The 16,691-nt window shown below is 38.5% G+C and overlaps 1 protein-coding gene across 3 annotated transcripts in view; it reads right to left on the reverse strand.

The window, feature by feature from the left end:
• Positions 1-3,496: 3,496 nt before the first annotated feature.
• RELCH (RAB11 binding and LisH domain, coiled-coil and HEAT repeat containing) overlaps positions 3,497-16,691 on the reverse strand; it is a 74,341-nt gene continuing 61,146 nt past the window's right edge. The window contains exons 23-29 of one of the 3 annotated variants that reach the window (XM_038175614.2): positions 13,030-13,112; positions 12,781-12,844; positions 11,037-11,175; positions 10,221-10,337; positions 9,476-9,564; positions 6,575-6,645; positions 3,497-5,282 (exon numbers count right to left, since the gene is read on the reverse strand). In XM_038175614.2, coding sequence (XP_038031542.2) covers positions 5,162-5,282; positions 6,575-6,645; positions 9,476-9,564; positions 10,221-10,337; positions 11,037-11,175; positions 12,781-12,844; positions 13,030-13,112 — 684 coding nt within the window. In that variant the 3' untranslated portion in view covers positions 3,497-5,161. Of the gene's footprint in view, positions 5,283-6,574; positions 6,646-9,475; positions 9,565-10,220; positions 10,338-11,036; positions 11,176-12,780; positions 12,845-13,029; positions 13,113-13,790; positions 13,874-16,691 lie in introns of those variants that run through there. The other 2 variants (XM_038175613.2, XM_038175616.2) reach the window with 2 other exon arrangements.

Here is a 16,691-nt window from a genome sequence, read left to right on the forward strand (position 1 = left end):
AAGAAGAGGGATGGAAAACCACGTGCAGCCTTACAGGTGTGACGGATTCAAAATACCCTATTTGATACCAGGACCCCTTCCTTTGTGAAGTCTGCCACAGAAACAAACCAGCAGAGCAGTCGATAAATTAGCAGTGGCATGGTTTGTTAGTACAGATCTCTTCTTACCTCCTTCCTAGCAAGAGAGAAGTAGAAATTGCATGCCAAAAATATGTCAAAGAAGTACAGCAGTCAGTGCCGTATTGTGAGTTTTACAACTGTCTGAAAATGAAGCAATTTCAGCAGTGGTGTGCAAACGCCTCTTTTCCCAGAGCTTGGATAAACAGTGACTAATTCCCAGACAACCAGCCAACTTGACTCCTGTCATTCAGACATTTTCAACCTGAAAAGCAAAGATAAAGTCTGTTTTGGTAGATACAGCAATCGAATGCAAACAACGCCTCTACACACGTGAACAGGCTCACGTTCACATCCCCAGGCAGGCTTTCACTGGGTCTCCATTGAAAAATTCAATGATGTACCCCCCCAAAAAATCTATACACAGAAAACACCGTCAACTTGAAACTGTCTTCTTCCTCTGAAGTACACATTTCCACAGCAGACTATTGCCCAATCTGCCTAAGATTTTCAGACGCACACATTATTTTTCATGACAGAGCAACTATCAGGAAGCTTGTAAGGCACATATGGTGTGGGTTACACCAAACACACTTCTGACAATCCCACAGAAACGTACCAGAGCGGAGTGCCTGTCAGAAACCTGAAGTCTGCCACATTCAGAAGGAGCAAGCGCACAACTAGCCGCTGCTAACACACCGAATGTTTGAAGCATGTGCAAGCACTCATTGAACTGATACCTTATCACCGACGTTATCACCTGTGGTGATAACCATGCCTGCATACTTCTGGAAGGAAATACAAACGTCGTGGTGAATTTTTAACTTTGAACATTTGTTCGCGCTGGTGCTGACCTCCAAGGCTGAAGTCCTACGTTCATCCTTAGGACAAGAGCAGCAGTGGCAGTGCTGGGAGCTTTCCCTGTGCTGCCCAGAGCACCGACTTCTGTGCAGCCTGGAGATGCATCTGGGCGTACTCAAATCCACAGCAAGCAGTCCTATTTGTACGCACAAAGGACTTAAACAGTAGAATTAAAAAAGGGCATCTGCCTCTGGGACGGAGATGTTGGAGGATGTCCTGCTGGGGATGCTGGTGTCCCAAAGCGTGCCTCTCGCAGGTTAGGGTGCAGGCCAGCCCCAAGGGTGGAAGGTGAGGGAGACGGTGAGGAGTGCACACAATGCATGTGCTGGGAAATGAAACAGCCAGGTTCACGAATCACATTTTCAAGTCACTGATTTCTACTGTGTAACTGCTCTTGCTCAAGCTTTCTACAAACTGGAAATCTTCAGCCAGAGGAAACTTTCCACTACATTGAAAGTACGACACAAGTTCAAGCTCAGTACGCAGTCCAGGCACCTCCAGCGAACCGCGCTGTTTGCCACTGACCTGCAGGCCTTTTACAAACTCTGTAGGCAGAACCACCTTTCGTACAGCTTCCTTGTGAATACTGGAGAGCATCAAACGTAAAGGCAGGGCGCTTTAGAAACAGTTTCCCTGGAAAATGATTAGTCATTAGTGGTTACTTGTTGAGATTTGCTAACCCCTGATACATTGCCATACGCTACTGAAATCCAGGACCTGGCTGGCCAATGTACGGGAAAACAACGCTCCTCCATGCCTCTGTCAGCCAATTTCATTGCCTAAAACAAACTAGCTACTCCTATCTTTTTCATGACCTGAATGTTAGCTAGAAATACCAGCCAAACACACTCAGCAAGCCAACAAACCAGTTTCCTTGACACGCTGTTGCCTGACACGATCCTGCAGTTCATCAGTTATCCTGTGATTCTGTCTAGGATGAACGCCGTGCCAGTCAGCCCATTATATCAGCATAACAGCAGCTTTCTACTCCATGAAGCTTTCTCATCGTTACTTCAGTATCAACATCAGCAAGTTTTATACAGAAAAATACTTAAAACACCTTCAATGAAAGATAGCCATTTTTAGAAACTGCACTAAAACTCCTAGAACCGAAAAATCCTAACACCATCACAACATGGAGTACAGAAATATTCCACATTTCTGCTTTTTCTGCACCATTATTAAACCTTATCTGCACGTAGCAACAAATTCCGATACAATAATTCTTCCCCCTTCTTCACCAGAGATTATTTCACCTGTAAGCCTTTGAGGTCTTTAAAAGATGTTTAGATGTAGAGCTTAGGGATATGGTTTAGTGGAGGACTGGTTAGTGTTAGGTCAGAGGTTGGACTTGGTGATCTTGGAGGTCTCTTCCAACCTAGATGATTCTGTGATTTTCTCAAAGACCTCCCTTAATTCTCATTGATTAGAATATAAAAAAATATTAACTTACTTTACTTAAAATTTAGAAAACAATCTCTTTCAGAACAGAGTACATGCAAATAATGACTCGTATCTAATCCACACAAAACATATTTAGATCATGAACACTCACCCAGGCAGCCGTGTATCTTCCACCCATCGACCATCTTTGTCTAAGAGCACAGGAGTTGATCCTTTAAATTTTGTCTTTTAACATTTTGTCTTTTACAGAATCCTTATTTTAGCAAAATTATAAGCGACTGAAGATAAGTCTTTGAGGATGAATTCCTTTCCATGCTGACTATCCATCTGTCTTGCTTTAGTGAAGCACTTTTGCTCAGAAGGTTCACTCGACTTGTTTTATATAACAGGAAGAAAACAAGTCGATTTTAAAGAAAAAAAAATACATATATATTTAATTTAAGAGCTCTAAATCTTTACTATCTCACTGCTGAATGCAACAGTACCACTGCTTGGAGGAAAAACAAAAACAACACTACCCCCCTCCACCCCCCAAAGGAAAAAAACAACATACACTAAGAGACATGAAATTTAGGAGGTTAAACTCCTGGAGACTACCTGCAAGATGATTGTTGCCTAAAAAAGCACTTTTTTCAGCTCAGTGGTCATGACAACGGAGCTGGTTTTTCTGGGGTTTCTCAGTCAAATTCCTCCTTGGATCAGCTAGTATGGAGTAAAACGCTGACTACCGAAAGCTAAACTTTGCAAGTTTACAGATGCTACATTTACACTCATAAACTAAGGAGGCTCTCATGCCACAATCACCCATGGTTAAATTGCTGTCACAGCTTTTTGGCTTGTGCTGATCAGCAGGTTTCCAAACTCTGGCTGAAGTGCAGTGGGGGCTACGAACCACTCTCACAGGCAGGCTGCACGCAGCTGCTCTGCCGTGAAGAGTTTGGCTGTAAAATTATTTTGGTCTCAGGACTACAGTGCTACCTCTGGCACTGCAACTATTTGTACAGAGAATGAAAAAAAAAAAGGCTAAAGGATTTCTGTGTATTTAACATAATATAAGGGCTGTTTTGATGTGATCATCATCTTGGAGAAGAGAGGAAATAACAAGACACGGCAGGTATACAAAACTTTTTATTGACAACAGAACAATAGAGAGGAACATCACCACTTCCCATTCCTCAGGAATGTCTCCATTTCACAGTCAGTCTGCTAAAAGTATACTTTCATGGTAACAAGCAACAAGAAGGCATGGAGCTGTCTGTAACCTCAAGAAAAATGGTTCGGTGAAGGGTAAAGGGACTGGCAGTGTGCAAGTGTGCAGCAGGCCCTGTCACAACACAAACACGGCAGGCAACCGTATACGCAGAGCCAACAGGCACAGACACGAAGCAGTCAGAAGCCTCAAATTCCCTCTATTATTTCCACTTGAGGGCACTATGTGAAGTGCTGCCATCCATATCCTGCCCCAGGAGATTGCAATTTCTCCCTTCGCTCCTTTGCTTCCCTATCCTTAAAGGTGTTTATGCTTCCAACTGAATGGTGTCGTCTCAGAGAATGCCTGATCTTTTAGAGTTTATCACGTCTTACCAGTTTATGCATGCACTTGAGTTTGCTTTCAGAAGCTTACATTGACATAAAGGAAAAAAAAAAAGTGCTGCATAAGAATAAACGGATTTAGTTGTTAATGCTTCCTTGCTAAGAAAAACACTTCATTACAAGATACTCCTTGTAATGTTTTTTCATAAAGTATGTATGCAGTCTACCTAACACCTGAAAGAAACTGCATGTCAAAACTCCTTACTATAATTTCGACTATTCTGAAATGAAATTTGAACTGAGATTCAAGCTAAACGACAAAATCTGTGAGTACACAGAACTGCACAATGAATGCAAGACGAAAGCAGTCTTTCTCCTGCATAAGGTTACTCTGCCTGCAGAACTGTGTTGGGACCCTGTAGTAGTTTACACATTTGTTAATCTTCATTTATCATGTTTTGCCTTTACGTAGCAAATGTGCCTCTGGATGTGCAACTAGTTGTTAAAGTGCTTTAAAATAAAACAAAAACTCCAACAAAACAAAACATCCCTCAAAAACCGCAACAGATGTGAGAATTTTATCTGAAGGATTTTGTACAGCATTTACAATGTCAGCATAAAGCATCTGAAACATGAGCATTCCCTGCAGACTGATGCAGTGCAAGCAGTCCTAGACATTAGATGCTGCAATTCCTCTGGATTCAAGATGCACAATACTTACAAAAACAACCCTAGAAGCACAGACAAATGCTGGTGGCTCCTCCTCTTCTTTTTAGAAACATAATAAAAAAATCTGCATTACTCTTTCATAATTTAAATACATAAGTAATCTCCACTTTTATTACTTCATGACAATGACTTCAAATTTACATTATTTTAAGTACCGTCATAATAGCTCCATGTATAATACAGATATTTGCTGATATCCTGTCAGAAAATAATAATAAAAAACAAAAAAACAAAACCCTTCCACTATATAAAAAAAAAAAAAATTATGCCGGAAAGACAAGAACACAGAACAGGGACTTGGTACAGACTATGATTTCAGTTTTATATCAACCACAGTTAACCCAAAATTAACAGGTACACAGCGATATTCAAAAGCAGTGCAAATATCTTTGGAGGTTAGAATAAAATTATACTACAAGAACATAAGACAGAAGAAATAAAAAGGCAAGTACTTCAAGTACAGGAACCAGTCTCTGTGAGGTCCATCTTAGTGTTAGCTGGGAGCTCCTGTTCCCATCTTACTTCTTCCTCTGGAACACATTAGCCAACATTGCACCCGATGTAGTCAGCTGGCCCATTTTGTTCAAAAACTTGGTCTTTGTATCCTCACTCACAAGGCTCGCAGCAATCGACATTGAGCTAGGAAAGACAAAAATTCCGTTACAGAAGACTACAAACAAAAAGAACACTGTGCTGTTCTTTAATAAACATCCAAATTGTCTTTGCCTTTTAGTGGTTTAAAGATGACAAAAGACCAATCCATCATGAAGAATTGAAAAACCATTGCCACCAAGCCCAGATACATATAATACCATTCACATAACACCATAAAGTGAATTATCATGACCTCAAGAACAGTTCTAGTGAAAAGCAGTAAAACATTTTTTGCACACTATTTTTTGCTACCTTTGGAAGTCATCACACTAGCATTAATTAGATATTTAACGATTGCTACAGTGACAAACATCTCTGTGGAAAGATCAGCTTTACCTTCTCACCAGAAATGTCAATCTTTATCCTTCAAATATTATGTTTAATACAAGGACCACAGTACTGGATTACACCAAGGATCTATCTAGATCTATGTATCCTGCCTCTGTCAGTGACCAAAAGCAGACATGCAGGGAAGAGTAAAAGCAAAGCAAGTATAAATGGTGGCCCCTCTCCTTAGAACTCTTATTTGCCAACTGCTTCTGCCTGAGCAGAGTCCAGAATTTGTGTTGCCTGTCAACTTAGTAACTCCCAATAGATCTTTATTTTACATATTTGCTCAGCCTTCCTTTGATAGATACCCTGTACATTTCTTGCCACCCTTGGGCACAGCTCTATCGGTTTCACCTGGCAGAAAAGCCTTCTGGTGACTGTGCATGTGACCCCTGCCACCTTTCCTCCTACTTCATATGTACTGAGCAACACAATGCAGAGTCCACCAAGTTTTCACAGACTAGACTAGAAAGAGCAACACACTGAACCTACACAATGCTACAGCTGTTCTCATGTGCTCTAGTCACAATAAAGCAAAACCAGCAGTCTGGAGTAGGCTTTTAGCACTATGAGAACTTCAGCCTGCAGGCCATCCTCATGAAAGAGGGATGTGAGATGCCCGCCACATGCATTGCTTTCAGCACTTAAGCTAAGCACCTCCTGCCTTCTGAGATTCAGGTCAGAAGCTCAATTACCGTCTTCTAAGGATCAAAAACTAAGAACCACGTCATGTGGAAAACAGGAGCTTCATTATTACGATACAACTACCAGTCTGTCACTCTGTGTTTTACACCAGAGAGACAGAAACAACCAAAACTGAACTAAAGTTCCTAAGATGTGCTTCAGTGCAGGACTTCTGGTCACAATCTTGGACACCATTCCAGAAAATCCTCCACAGAACATTATGCTGGAGGCACAGGAAAAGAAAAGAGAAGTGAAAGCCTTACCCCTGTGGTTCTTGGACGGTCTTGTTTTCCACTTTCTGTTCACATTCTTTTATCATGGAGCTTAAAATGACCTAAAATGAATAAGGAAGAGATAGATATGATACTTTTTCTGTTACATCAACACTTCATACTAAATCTGCTCCCCAACTAATTTTGACACTAGCAGAACTGTTTAAAATTAATCTCCCGTGTTTTTCAAGTACATTTAAGTAGCAACCATCTGATAATGCCTTGGGGTAGAAACAACAAAACCATTCAAAATATTTTAAGGAAGAAAAGATTTTTGAACCAGTTACAAGAGTTCAAGAGTTCCTTCTGCTTCCCTCCTATTTTTTTTTTTAAAAAGAGCCAAACCAAACTCACTTTTGTAACGCATCTTCTTATCTTCTTTTTTTTCAAACCTTACTTTTATTAACAGTTAACTTTTACAAACGCTCATCTTCCCTGTATTTCCCTTTAGTTTTCAAGTATGTTTTAAAATTCTTGTAATTACCAGCATGATGCATGAACGAAAAAGCAAGGAACGAAAAGAAAAAAGCGTAGTAGTGTGCAGAGATAACTTAATGGAAAGGAAATGTGAAAGTAAACTTAATACATCATTTCACTGATGTCTTCCAGGGTTACTATAGATCAAGTTGTTTTTTTTCCCTCCCCCTTTTACTTTAGCAATTCCAGCACTAAAGTTTTCTGCAGAATACTTAGGACTAAACTTCCTCACTTGAAAGACTGGCAACAGAACTGACTGGGTCTTAGAGATCTCTGTCGTGGTGCCTACAAGCATCACGTCAGGGCAAGGAGCAAGGCAAGGCAATTCCAGTTCTGCAGTAAACTCACTATGGGTTCATAGTGAGTTTTCTAGCACACTGGAGTTGGAGCAAATATTTTAAAGCTTATGTTTCCCTTGGGATAAGAAAATAAAACATTTGGCATCATGCCTGAAGACAATCTGTCATAGTGAAGCAGAATGTGATCAAGATCGCCCTCAATAATCTGTTATTTATTTATTTCAGCCTATTTAAGCTTTCAGTTCCTTCTCTGGCTACAGGACTCAAACTGAACTACATAAGCTTTTAAGCTTTTTTTTTTTTTTTTTTTTTTTTAGAACTGAAAATGTCCTTACACTTTTCGAGTTCCACTAATGACTACACAAAAATGAAGTATTAATATTTGTAAGAGTTATCTCATTACTCAACATGACAGAAGAAAGAAAATGAAACTAAACCCAACTTTTGCCTACTGCAGCTTTCAGGTGTGTTCCTGGACTTCCCAACACACACCGCACCTCCCAGCTCACTCTGAACACAGAGTATCCAGTTGCCTTTGATTGATGCTCAGACCACTACTGTCCCAATCTGAATGCCCTCTGAAGTCAGATTATTTCCTCATAAGGTTTCAAAGTCCTTCACCCCCCAGTTCCACAGATAATTAATAAAGAATAATATCATACAGAGCAAACATGAATTAGACTATGGGTTATTAGGCTAAAAATGTAACCAGAAGGGAATTTGTTACTAAGTTTAAGAATTTAGGACTCCTAGAAAATATAGTCTAACTGAATTATCTCACTTCACCAACATAAAGAACAGTAATTACTTTTCTCAAGTACAACACAGTCCCTGAAGAACACTATTAACCTTCAGAAAAGACATTCATAAAGACCTTCCTTCAGACACTTAGATTAAATCTTTTCTTCCATTACTTGAAGTGTTCAGACTGTCAAGATTTTCCAGCATGCAACTAAATTACTTCTCTTACTTTCAGGTACTGAATTAATCTCTATGTATTCCAATCCCTACTAGTGTTCATCATCTTCAGGTACTTACAAAAAAGACCAAGACACATGGCCAAAACTTTCAAGCTTCTCAAGCCAGTTTCTCTAGATACCTCTCTGCTTTTGCTGCTTTCTGCGAGCGCCTACCATGGTAGCTCTCATGTTGTCCTGTCTACTTATTATAACCTGCTTTTTATGATTCACGGGTTCTCAGAATGGTTGATGTTGAAAGGGACCTCTGGAAACCATCTAGTCCAACACGCCTTCTTAATCAGGGCCATCTAGAGCAGGTTGCCCCAGATCATGCCCAGATAGTTTTTGCACACCTCCAAGGTACAAGACTCCACAATCTCTCTAGGACCGGTGCTTGGTCACCCTCACAGTAAAAAAAGTGTTTCCTGGTGTTCAGATAACACCTCCTGCATTCCGGTTTGTTCTCACTACCTCTTGTCCTGTCCCTGAGCGCTACTGCGAAGAGGCTGGCTCTGCCTCTTTGCAGCTGCCCTTCAAGTGTTTGTACACATGGATGAGATCCCCTGGGGTCTTCTCTTCTCCAGGTTGAACAGTCCCAGCTCTTTCACGTCTCCTCATAGGAAGATGCTCCAGTTCATTATCTTAGTGGCCCTTCATTGGACTCTCCAGTGTGACACTCTCTCTTCTCTGCTGGGGAGCCCAGAACTGGAAGCTGTGCTCCAGATATGAAATTCATCCCACATATTTCAGGACTATGTTTTCTTATCCCTTCTCTTTGCTTAACTTGATTATCTTTCATCTCCTGAACTCCACCACTTTTCACTTCCATTTCCTTGGATGCATTGTGGCCATGGATTTTAGTATATTATTGTTTTAATGAAAAAACAAATGGTAAAAACACTTATTTTTATTCAGTCTGCAAACATCTGTGATAGTAGCTGCAGTTCAATACTTCTCTTCAGGGTACTCAGCCTGAAGATATAATCAATTTTACAGATTTTAAGTCATGGGATCTATTTCTTTCCCCCAAAACCCTCAATTTTATATACTTTGATACTATTTATGAGTAGCTTTTCTTAACTTCTGGTTTTAAGTATCATTACATTTCAGCTCTTGCTGCCACCTGTATCTCATACGCAGTAAATGTTGCTGCTCACCTCATGCTCTGGTGAGAGATGTTCCATGTCATTTCGTAAACACTTAAGTCCTGGTAAAAAGTGATTGACCATTAAATCCTCTGAAATAACTAAAAATTGTGTTGTTAAGGTAGTGTAAGGATCATCTTTTGAAATTATACTATTTTATTCTGTCTTCTGATTCTATACAATTTTGTCCTACTGAACACAAGGACAAGCTACAGCAGCAATACCCAAGAAAACAGCACAGCTACTTCAGAATTTGCTACTTTACAACTAACAAAAAAAAAAGTTTGAAACATATGTAACTTCATATCTTTCATACATCAACACTGTTTTTTTCCATATGTAAACATATGTGTTTTTACAGTTACTGGTTCAGATCAAGGGATTTTTTTGAAAGTACTTAAAGTGGTTGTGCACTGGAACAGGCTCCTCAGGGAAGTAGTCACTGCACTTAGCCTGTCAGAGTTTAAGAAGCGTTTGGACTGTGCACTTAGTCACATGGTCTGAATTTTTGGGTAGACCTGTGTGGTGCCAGCAGCTGGACTTGATAATCCTTGTGGGTTCCTTCCAATTCTATGATTCTGTGATTCTGAGTTCCACCTGCTGTGAAAATCTCCTCTTTATACTGAGCAGATCGTATTTTAGATCACACATTCAAAGACGAACTTTATTATTTCTCAAATATTAATCTTCTCCCCCCCCCCCCCCCCCCAACAGAATTAACACCTAAACTTCCCCTAAAAAAAAGGCAAAAGGATACAACAACAGGAAAGAGCGCTGTAGGCTTCAAACAGGTGGGTGGCGATATCCAGTCTCTTAGAATCCACGGACTGCTGGTTGTTGACCAAGGCTAACTTGTGCAAGTGTGGAATAACAACTGTAAAAAGCAAACACTGGCATAAGTATTTGAAATTGCTTTCCATAGACTTGCTTAGCATTAAGCATTAAGCTGTTAGGTTACAATCGCAGGCATCTGAAACAGCACGCATCAATGTGGGATTAGAGCTGCAAATAATGGCTTCTGATGGAACTGTTCATGCAGGCGTAATTGACCAATTCCAATGTGAAATAACAGTGTCATAAGAACACCTAAAATGAAAAAGGCTCCTCAAAGTACCACCTTTGGAACAGGAACAATTTACAGAAAATATTTTGACATTATTATTCCCCTGTCGCTGAAGCTGTCTAAAATATGTTTCTATTTTATAAATACAGCTCATCAGCTAGCGAAAGAGATATGCATGTCATGAGAAATCTTCACCGACTAGAGAGGAAGAGGAAAGCATTTTACATGCTAAGTAACTCAGAAAAAGCAAATTCATATTTTTTCTTGTGACCAGTCCCCTTCAGCTTCGAAATAATTAAATTTCCATATGCTGATGTGTTGTAGATACATCAACGTGGGGTCAAGTGAAAATTATATTGGCAAAGTCAAAACAAAATATATAGGGACACACCTAAACTCTAAAAAATAAAGAGTTTTCATGGATTTATTTTGTAAAAACAGTATCAACACAACAGCAAACTATTAGCCTCAGGACAAGGAAGAACTCATCTTTCCAGCAATGCAACTTACATTCATCTCGAAACCTGGGCTCAGCATTAGGTCCAACTCTTCCAAACGTTTTTATGATTTCTGTATGTAGAGAATGTTGGTCTTGATATTGAGGGTCCTCCAGGAAAGATGCCAGCTGCATTTTTACCCTTTCCAGAAGCTTAAAAGTTCCCAGAGAAATATATAATAAGTTCACCAAAGAATTAAGGTGTTATAAACATTAAGCTCAGAGTACATCTATAAATGCTCTGTATTTTAGATGATAAACCTTGGACCTTCTGCTCACTTACAATCTTTTCTGATAGGATGTTCCAACCTGCTTAATCCAGCTCCATATTTTAAAGACTTAACAGTGTTTTACTCCGATCTATCTTTAACTATAGGCAAAGAGTGCTTTCACATAGCCAGTCTCTCCTCCTGAAGTTTGCTTACAATTTTTATCTATTGTAATTTCCCTCATTACTAATATCTTTGGAGTTTCTCTTTTAAAGACAACTGAGTTCACATTAGTTTCTTTGTAATATATCACCTAAATAAGATGAAAAAATTCCTGCAGAAGACAGATGCATAGATGAGCATCATAAAAGCAATGGAATTAAAAAGATTGCTTCAACTAAAGGCTAGAAAAACTGAAACAAAATACAAATATGTCTAAGATGACAAATACTTAATTTGCACTCAAAGTTGTTAAAGTAACATTTTCTGCTACATTTTGGAAGGAGCTACCACCTTTGTTCTCTAAGGTTTATTATAATTAGTACAGTGAATACAGTCATTTTTGTGCGGGAACAAAACCGTATGCTTTCCAAACTGATTATAGACATGCAATCCAAACTGCAAAATTGTAACTTAGCCATCTTCCAAGTACTTGTGAGTCATCACTGACTTCTTACTCACATTTCCTCAAATGCATTCTTTTAGAGTATGTTGAAATTACAGGAAGAATGCAAACTCTGCAAAAAGTTGCAAGGACTTTACAAAAAAATTTGATTGTACAACTAGTACATAAAATAAAATACAGTATTTCTATAATCAGAGCAGAATCCTAGCCATCTTGTTCAGAATTCTGATTTACTACAAATGTTTCATCATTTAGAAAACAAGGAGAAATTGCATATCTACATTATCCTGAAGTATCATTTCATTTACTGCACTGTGATGTCTTTTCATGTCTTCTTGGGCACCACGTGCTGAGACAGTTGCAGAGGACCAGCAACATGAAAGAACTACAAGAGACTTGTGCCCTTCTAAAGTAGTTGGAAGCCAAGCACGATATCCCAAGCAATCTCAAATGGTGCAATGTATTTATGTGGAGGTAATCAAATCCTAACATGATTTTTTTTTTAAATCAGCATTTTAAAGTGAGGCCACCTATTTAATTTGGAAAAAGTGGATTTGGATTTCTCAACTGTATTAGAAAATGTTTGTTTGTTTTACGTATTTTAGTCATGGTTTTCCCATCTTTTAGCACAGGCCTCTCCCTTTGCATATTTTTTTTTTTTTGTGTTTGGCTTGATATTTAGAAGCAAATGTTTTTCTTAGTTAAAAGATGGTTTGCTTTTTTGTATAAAAATAGCATGCAAAACAAACAAAAAAATGAAACGAATAAACAAAAATGACTACAGAAAAACTGGAAAGTATTTTAAAAGAGAAAACAACCAATGAAGAAATAATTTAGAAGGTTTTTTTTTTTCCTTTCTTCTCCAAGTTTATTAATAGTAAGTTATTGGATTTATCAAACCAAGTCTGACTAAAGGACTCTTACCTCTCTTTGAGTAACAGTTTCCATGATGGTCCCAAAAGCAGGAATTGTTGCAATCCTCACTGAGCTACAAGAGAAAAATGGTGTCTTTTAAGACCTATTCAACATTAAGAATATAAATAATTAAAAATAGAGCAAAACTAAAAAATTAGTACTTTAAGTTACGTTAGTTTCTAGCAATGACAAAACAAAAAAAGCAGACCAGGAGAAAAGACAGACAGGATTAACTCAAGGTCTCAATCTGAAACTCACAATTCAGGATCACTGGACAAGGTTACAAGGGCCGGAGCAACCCGCTTGCCAACTAATGCTTCACTCATGCCTCGAAGAGTCAGCTGTAAACCAGTCAACATGCAATAAAAAATGGTTTGGTAAACTGGAAGGAGAACTGGGTTAGCTGTGACTGAGGATGGGCAGGCAGACTCTTGGGGTTTATCTTGTTTTAGTCACCCACACAATATATTAAACTGATTAAGACACTATTCATGCTCTAGCGTTTATTGATAATAAACCTGTTAGTAAGATTAGCAAAGCATCCCTCCTTAGCTTGAAAGAAATATCACATCAGAGTATTATATTATATATAGTCCAGGAATTTAAGTACTATGGTTGTCTACCAGAAATTAGGTACTGCCAAGGCTGTTCCACATTTCAATATTGCAGATGATACTTTATAGTAAAGCTGGTAGCATTACAGAGCACATTAATATGCAGCTTTCTACTAGAAATGTTTTAAGCAAATGGCAAAATTGAAATTGTGATTTATTATAAAGATCAAAAAAGACATTGATTTAGTTTTCTACTTAAAATGTATTCTGCAAATTTATTCTGTTCAGTTCTAGCTGTTCCAATAAACCTTTCTATTTACAGGTAGGTGATTTTAAAGTTACATTGGTTTAGAAGTAACTCCTTTTTTTTTTTTTTCTCAACTAGAGTAAGAAACAGAACTGATGGTTATTTCTTCCTAAGTATTAAGAGGGATGCTAGATGTATAAGACAGTCAGGAAACTTACATTTCAGGGTCACTGGAGAGAGTAATGAGAGCAGGAACAACTCTCTGAGCTACCAGAGTTTCATGTACCCCCTTCACCAACAGCTGAATGGTCGGAGCAGGGGGGTTATCACAGGTGATGCACGGAAATAGCGAGCACAGTATCATGGGAAGAAGAACGGCACAACCAAGAGAGAGAAAGAAAAAACACAAAAAGCAAACCAAAATTAGAAGCTAAGCAAATACTGCTACACTAGTGCTTCATAAATGCAAAGGCACGAAGAAAGCTGAAGTGGTCTGGCAATCAGCACAAACCTGACAAATTCCATGACACAAAGTAGTTTTCTCTATTTTCAGCAATTTAAAAACACAAACTTTGGAAAGTTTAGGAAGTAATTTATGCATCATCATTCAAATCTTTCAAAACACTACAACAATGCCAATTCAACTTTGACAGTCTAATCTAAACAGTGCTCTACCTCAACGGAATGGTGTTTCTTACAGTATGGGACTGTCAAATGCAAAATAAGATTTCTTTAGTTAGGCCAAATGCATGTGCTCTTCTAAAAAACAAACAAACAAAAAAAACCAACCAGCATCTTCCCAGAGGCCACTAAGCTTTCCACAATCATTATTTATTTTAGATTTAACAGCCCTCTAAGCAGTCTGTATGTGAAACAACCCAAGTTATACTTGCTGGTCTATGCAGGTAGAAAATGGATAATAATCCTTGATTTAACCATGAAATGTGTTTCACCAAGTCTTTTTGAGTACTAAAAGACCTGTTTTTTGCAATACATCCCAAATATTAAGAACTGAGATCACAGTGAAATTTATGTCATTATCCATAAACATGTGGAAGTTGTTTACACTTAGGCACTTCCAAGTGTTTTTTTTTAACATTACTTATGTAGCAACCATATATGTATTTGTATATACTTGTGAACTCTGTGTTTGTGAAGCAGATGCCCTTTACATGTTTTCTACCTATAAGATAGCCTCATTTTGAGAAAATGGCAGATTCTAAACTTTCCTCCTCAGCCAACAGTTGTGTTTTGTTTTGCTTGTCTTTATCTGCGTTAGTAATAAAGGAAAAGCATCTTATATGTAAGAAAGTCTGCCTGTATTTGATGGTTTTAGGGGATAGGCATAATAGGTTTGGTGAGTAGTTTCTGAGAGAAATTTGAAGTATGTTCTCAATATTTAGCTATATTCTAATTACCTACATCACATCATGAACACAAAGTAAATTATCTGCATTTTTTCCAGAAGGGTCACAAGAGAATATGTAAGATCCATATATGCCATGGGGAAAGCAGTACCTGGTAGTGTATCATGCAGTGCTAAAATCAGGCAAAAAAATATTTACACTCTCTAACTGGAGAATTTTACATTCTGCTATTTGATTGAGCATTCCGCTTTTACCGACTCTGAATTTAAAACATGAAGTCAATTAATTAAAGACTGGAAGGAACCTGACTTTCCAGAAGCCTTATACACAAAGGTGTGATTTTATTAAGCAATATTTGTGCATGTGTGCACACATGCTGTGAACACAGTGTGATTACAGATAACTGAGAAGGAAGCAGAGGGGAGAGAATTGTTAAACTGCGTAAGCATTACTGCTGCAAAACACCCAGGGGTGGAAAGCTGCAACTTCCTACATTCATAATTCACATAGTACTAGGAGTGCACTAGCAAACTACTGCATTTTAATACCACTGCTTTTCATGATTATTTGGAGTGGCAGCAACTTAAAAAGTGCTGCTGTATTCAGCTTTAGGAGTACTCTTCAAAATGATGATAAAGACAGAGCTCACTGTTCAGCCATGGTGACCTTCCTCTCATACAGAGAAGTTAAGCAATGCTTACTGTTTTCAATTTTGAACACAGAGGTTCTTTACTTTTTTCTTTACTAATCTGAATTTTGAGAAAAATCTGGACGTAATGTAGCGCTTTGTGATTAGCAAACTTTCTAGAATGATCTCAGTTCCATGATTATGTGACCTGCTGCACTTCTAATTAAGGTAAAGCACGGCAAATGGCATCATTGTCTTACAGAAAACGAAACATGCTTCATGATTCAAGTGTCATTCTGGACATATGTTCCTAACCTTGCACCTAAACAGACCAACAAAGTTTATAACTCAACTACACGCTTGTTCAAACCAGCACGGTCAAATCTGTTTGCATCGACATTTAAATGGGAAACTACTGACAGAAAACATTAACACACAGGAGCAAAAGAAACAGCTGGATGGGCAAAGCCACATAGCAGCACGTAAGGCTACAGTGAGAAAGACAACACAAATTTTAAAAACCTCTTTTAATTGCTATAGAACAATGTGTGTTCATTACTTCAGACATAGTACACCTCAGAAATTGTAGCACAAAGCTTCCTGTCCCCAAAGGCGAGCAGTGACACAGGACCTCTGTGCCCTTCTTGGCCACAACAGACTTTAAGGTTTGGTAACGTGATTTTGCAGGCATTAATCACAGTGGTCTCTGTGCTGCTGCAGACCACTGCACTGGTCAGAATATTTATAGCACACATACAGCTGTCCTGCTGGTGACACGCTCTTCTGTCTTACTGTCTAGTCATTATCATCTATCTTATCAGAGAATTGCTGGGCCTTGCTGGTGAGCAACCTCTGAGACGTCAGAAATTCCTTGAATAAAGGAATTTTCAAAAGTAAAACCAACTATCACCATCTCTGTTCAGAGCTGACTTACACTGCCATGTATAAATACGTATGCTGTGGCTACTAAGTGGAAACATTATAAAAATCTATCAATTGAGAAGAGTGTCTTCAATCAAGATGCCTCTGCATTAGTAAAAATTGAAATGTATTAGGGAACAAGCAGTCAAGTAGCATGCAGAACTACCTAAAAATAACCAATATGCAGTCGCAGTAGAAAACTG

Source organism: Anas platyrhynchos, chromosome 2 (assembly GCF_047663525.1).
Source record: "Anas platyrhynchos isolate ZD024472 breed Pekin duck chromosome 2, IASCAAS_PekinDuck_T2T, whole genome shotgun sequence".
Taxonomy (NCBI): domain Eukaryota; kingdom Metazoa; phylum Chordata; class Aves; order Anseriformes; family Anatidae; genus Anas; species Anas platyrhynchos.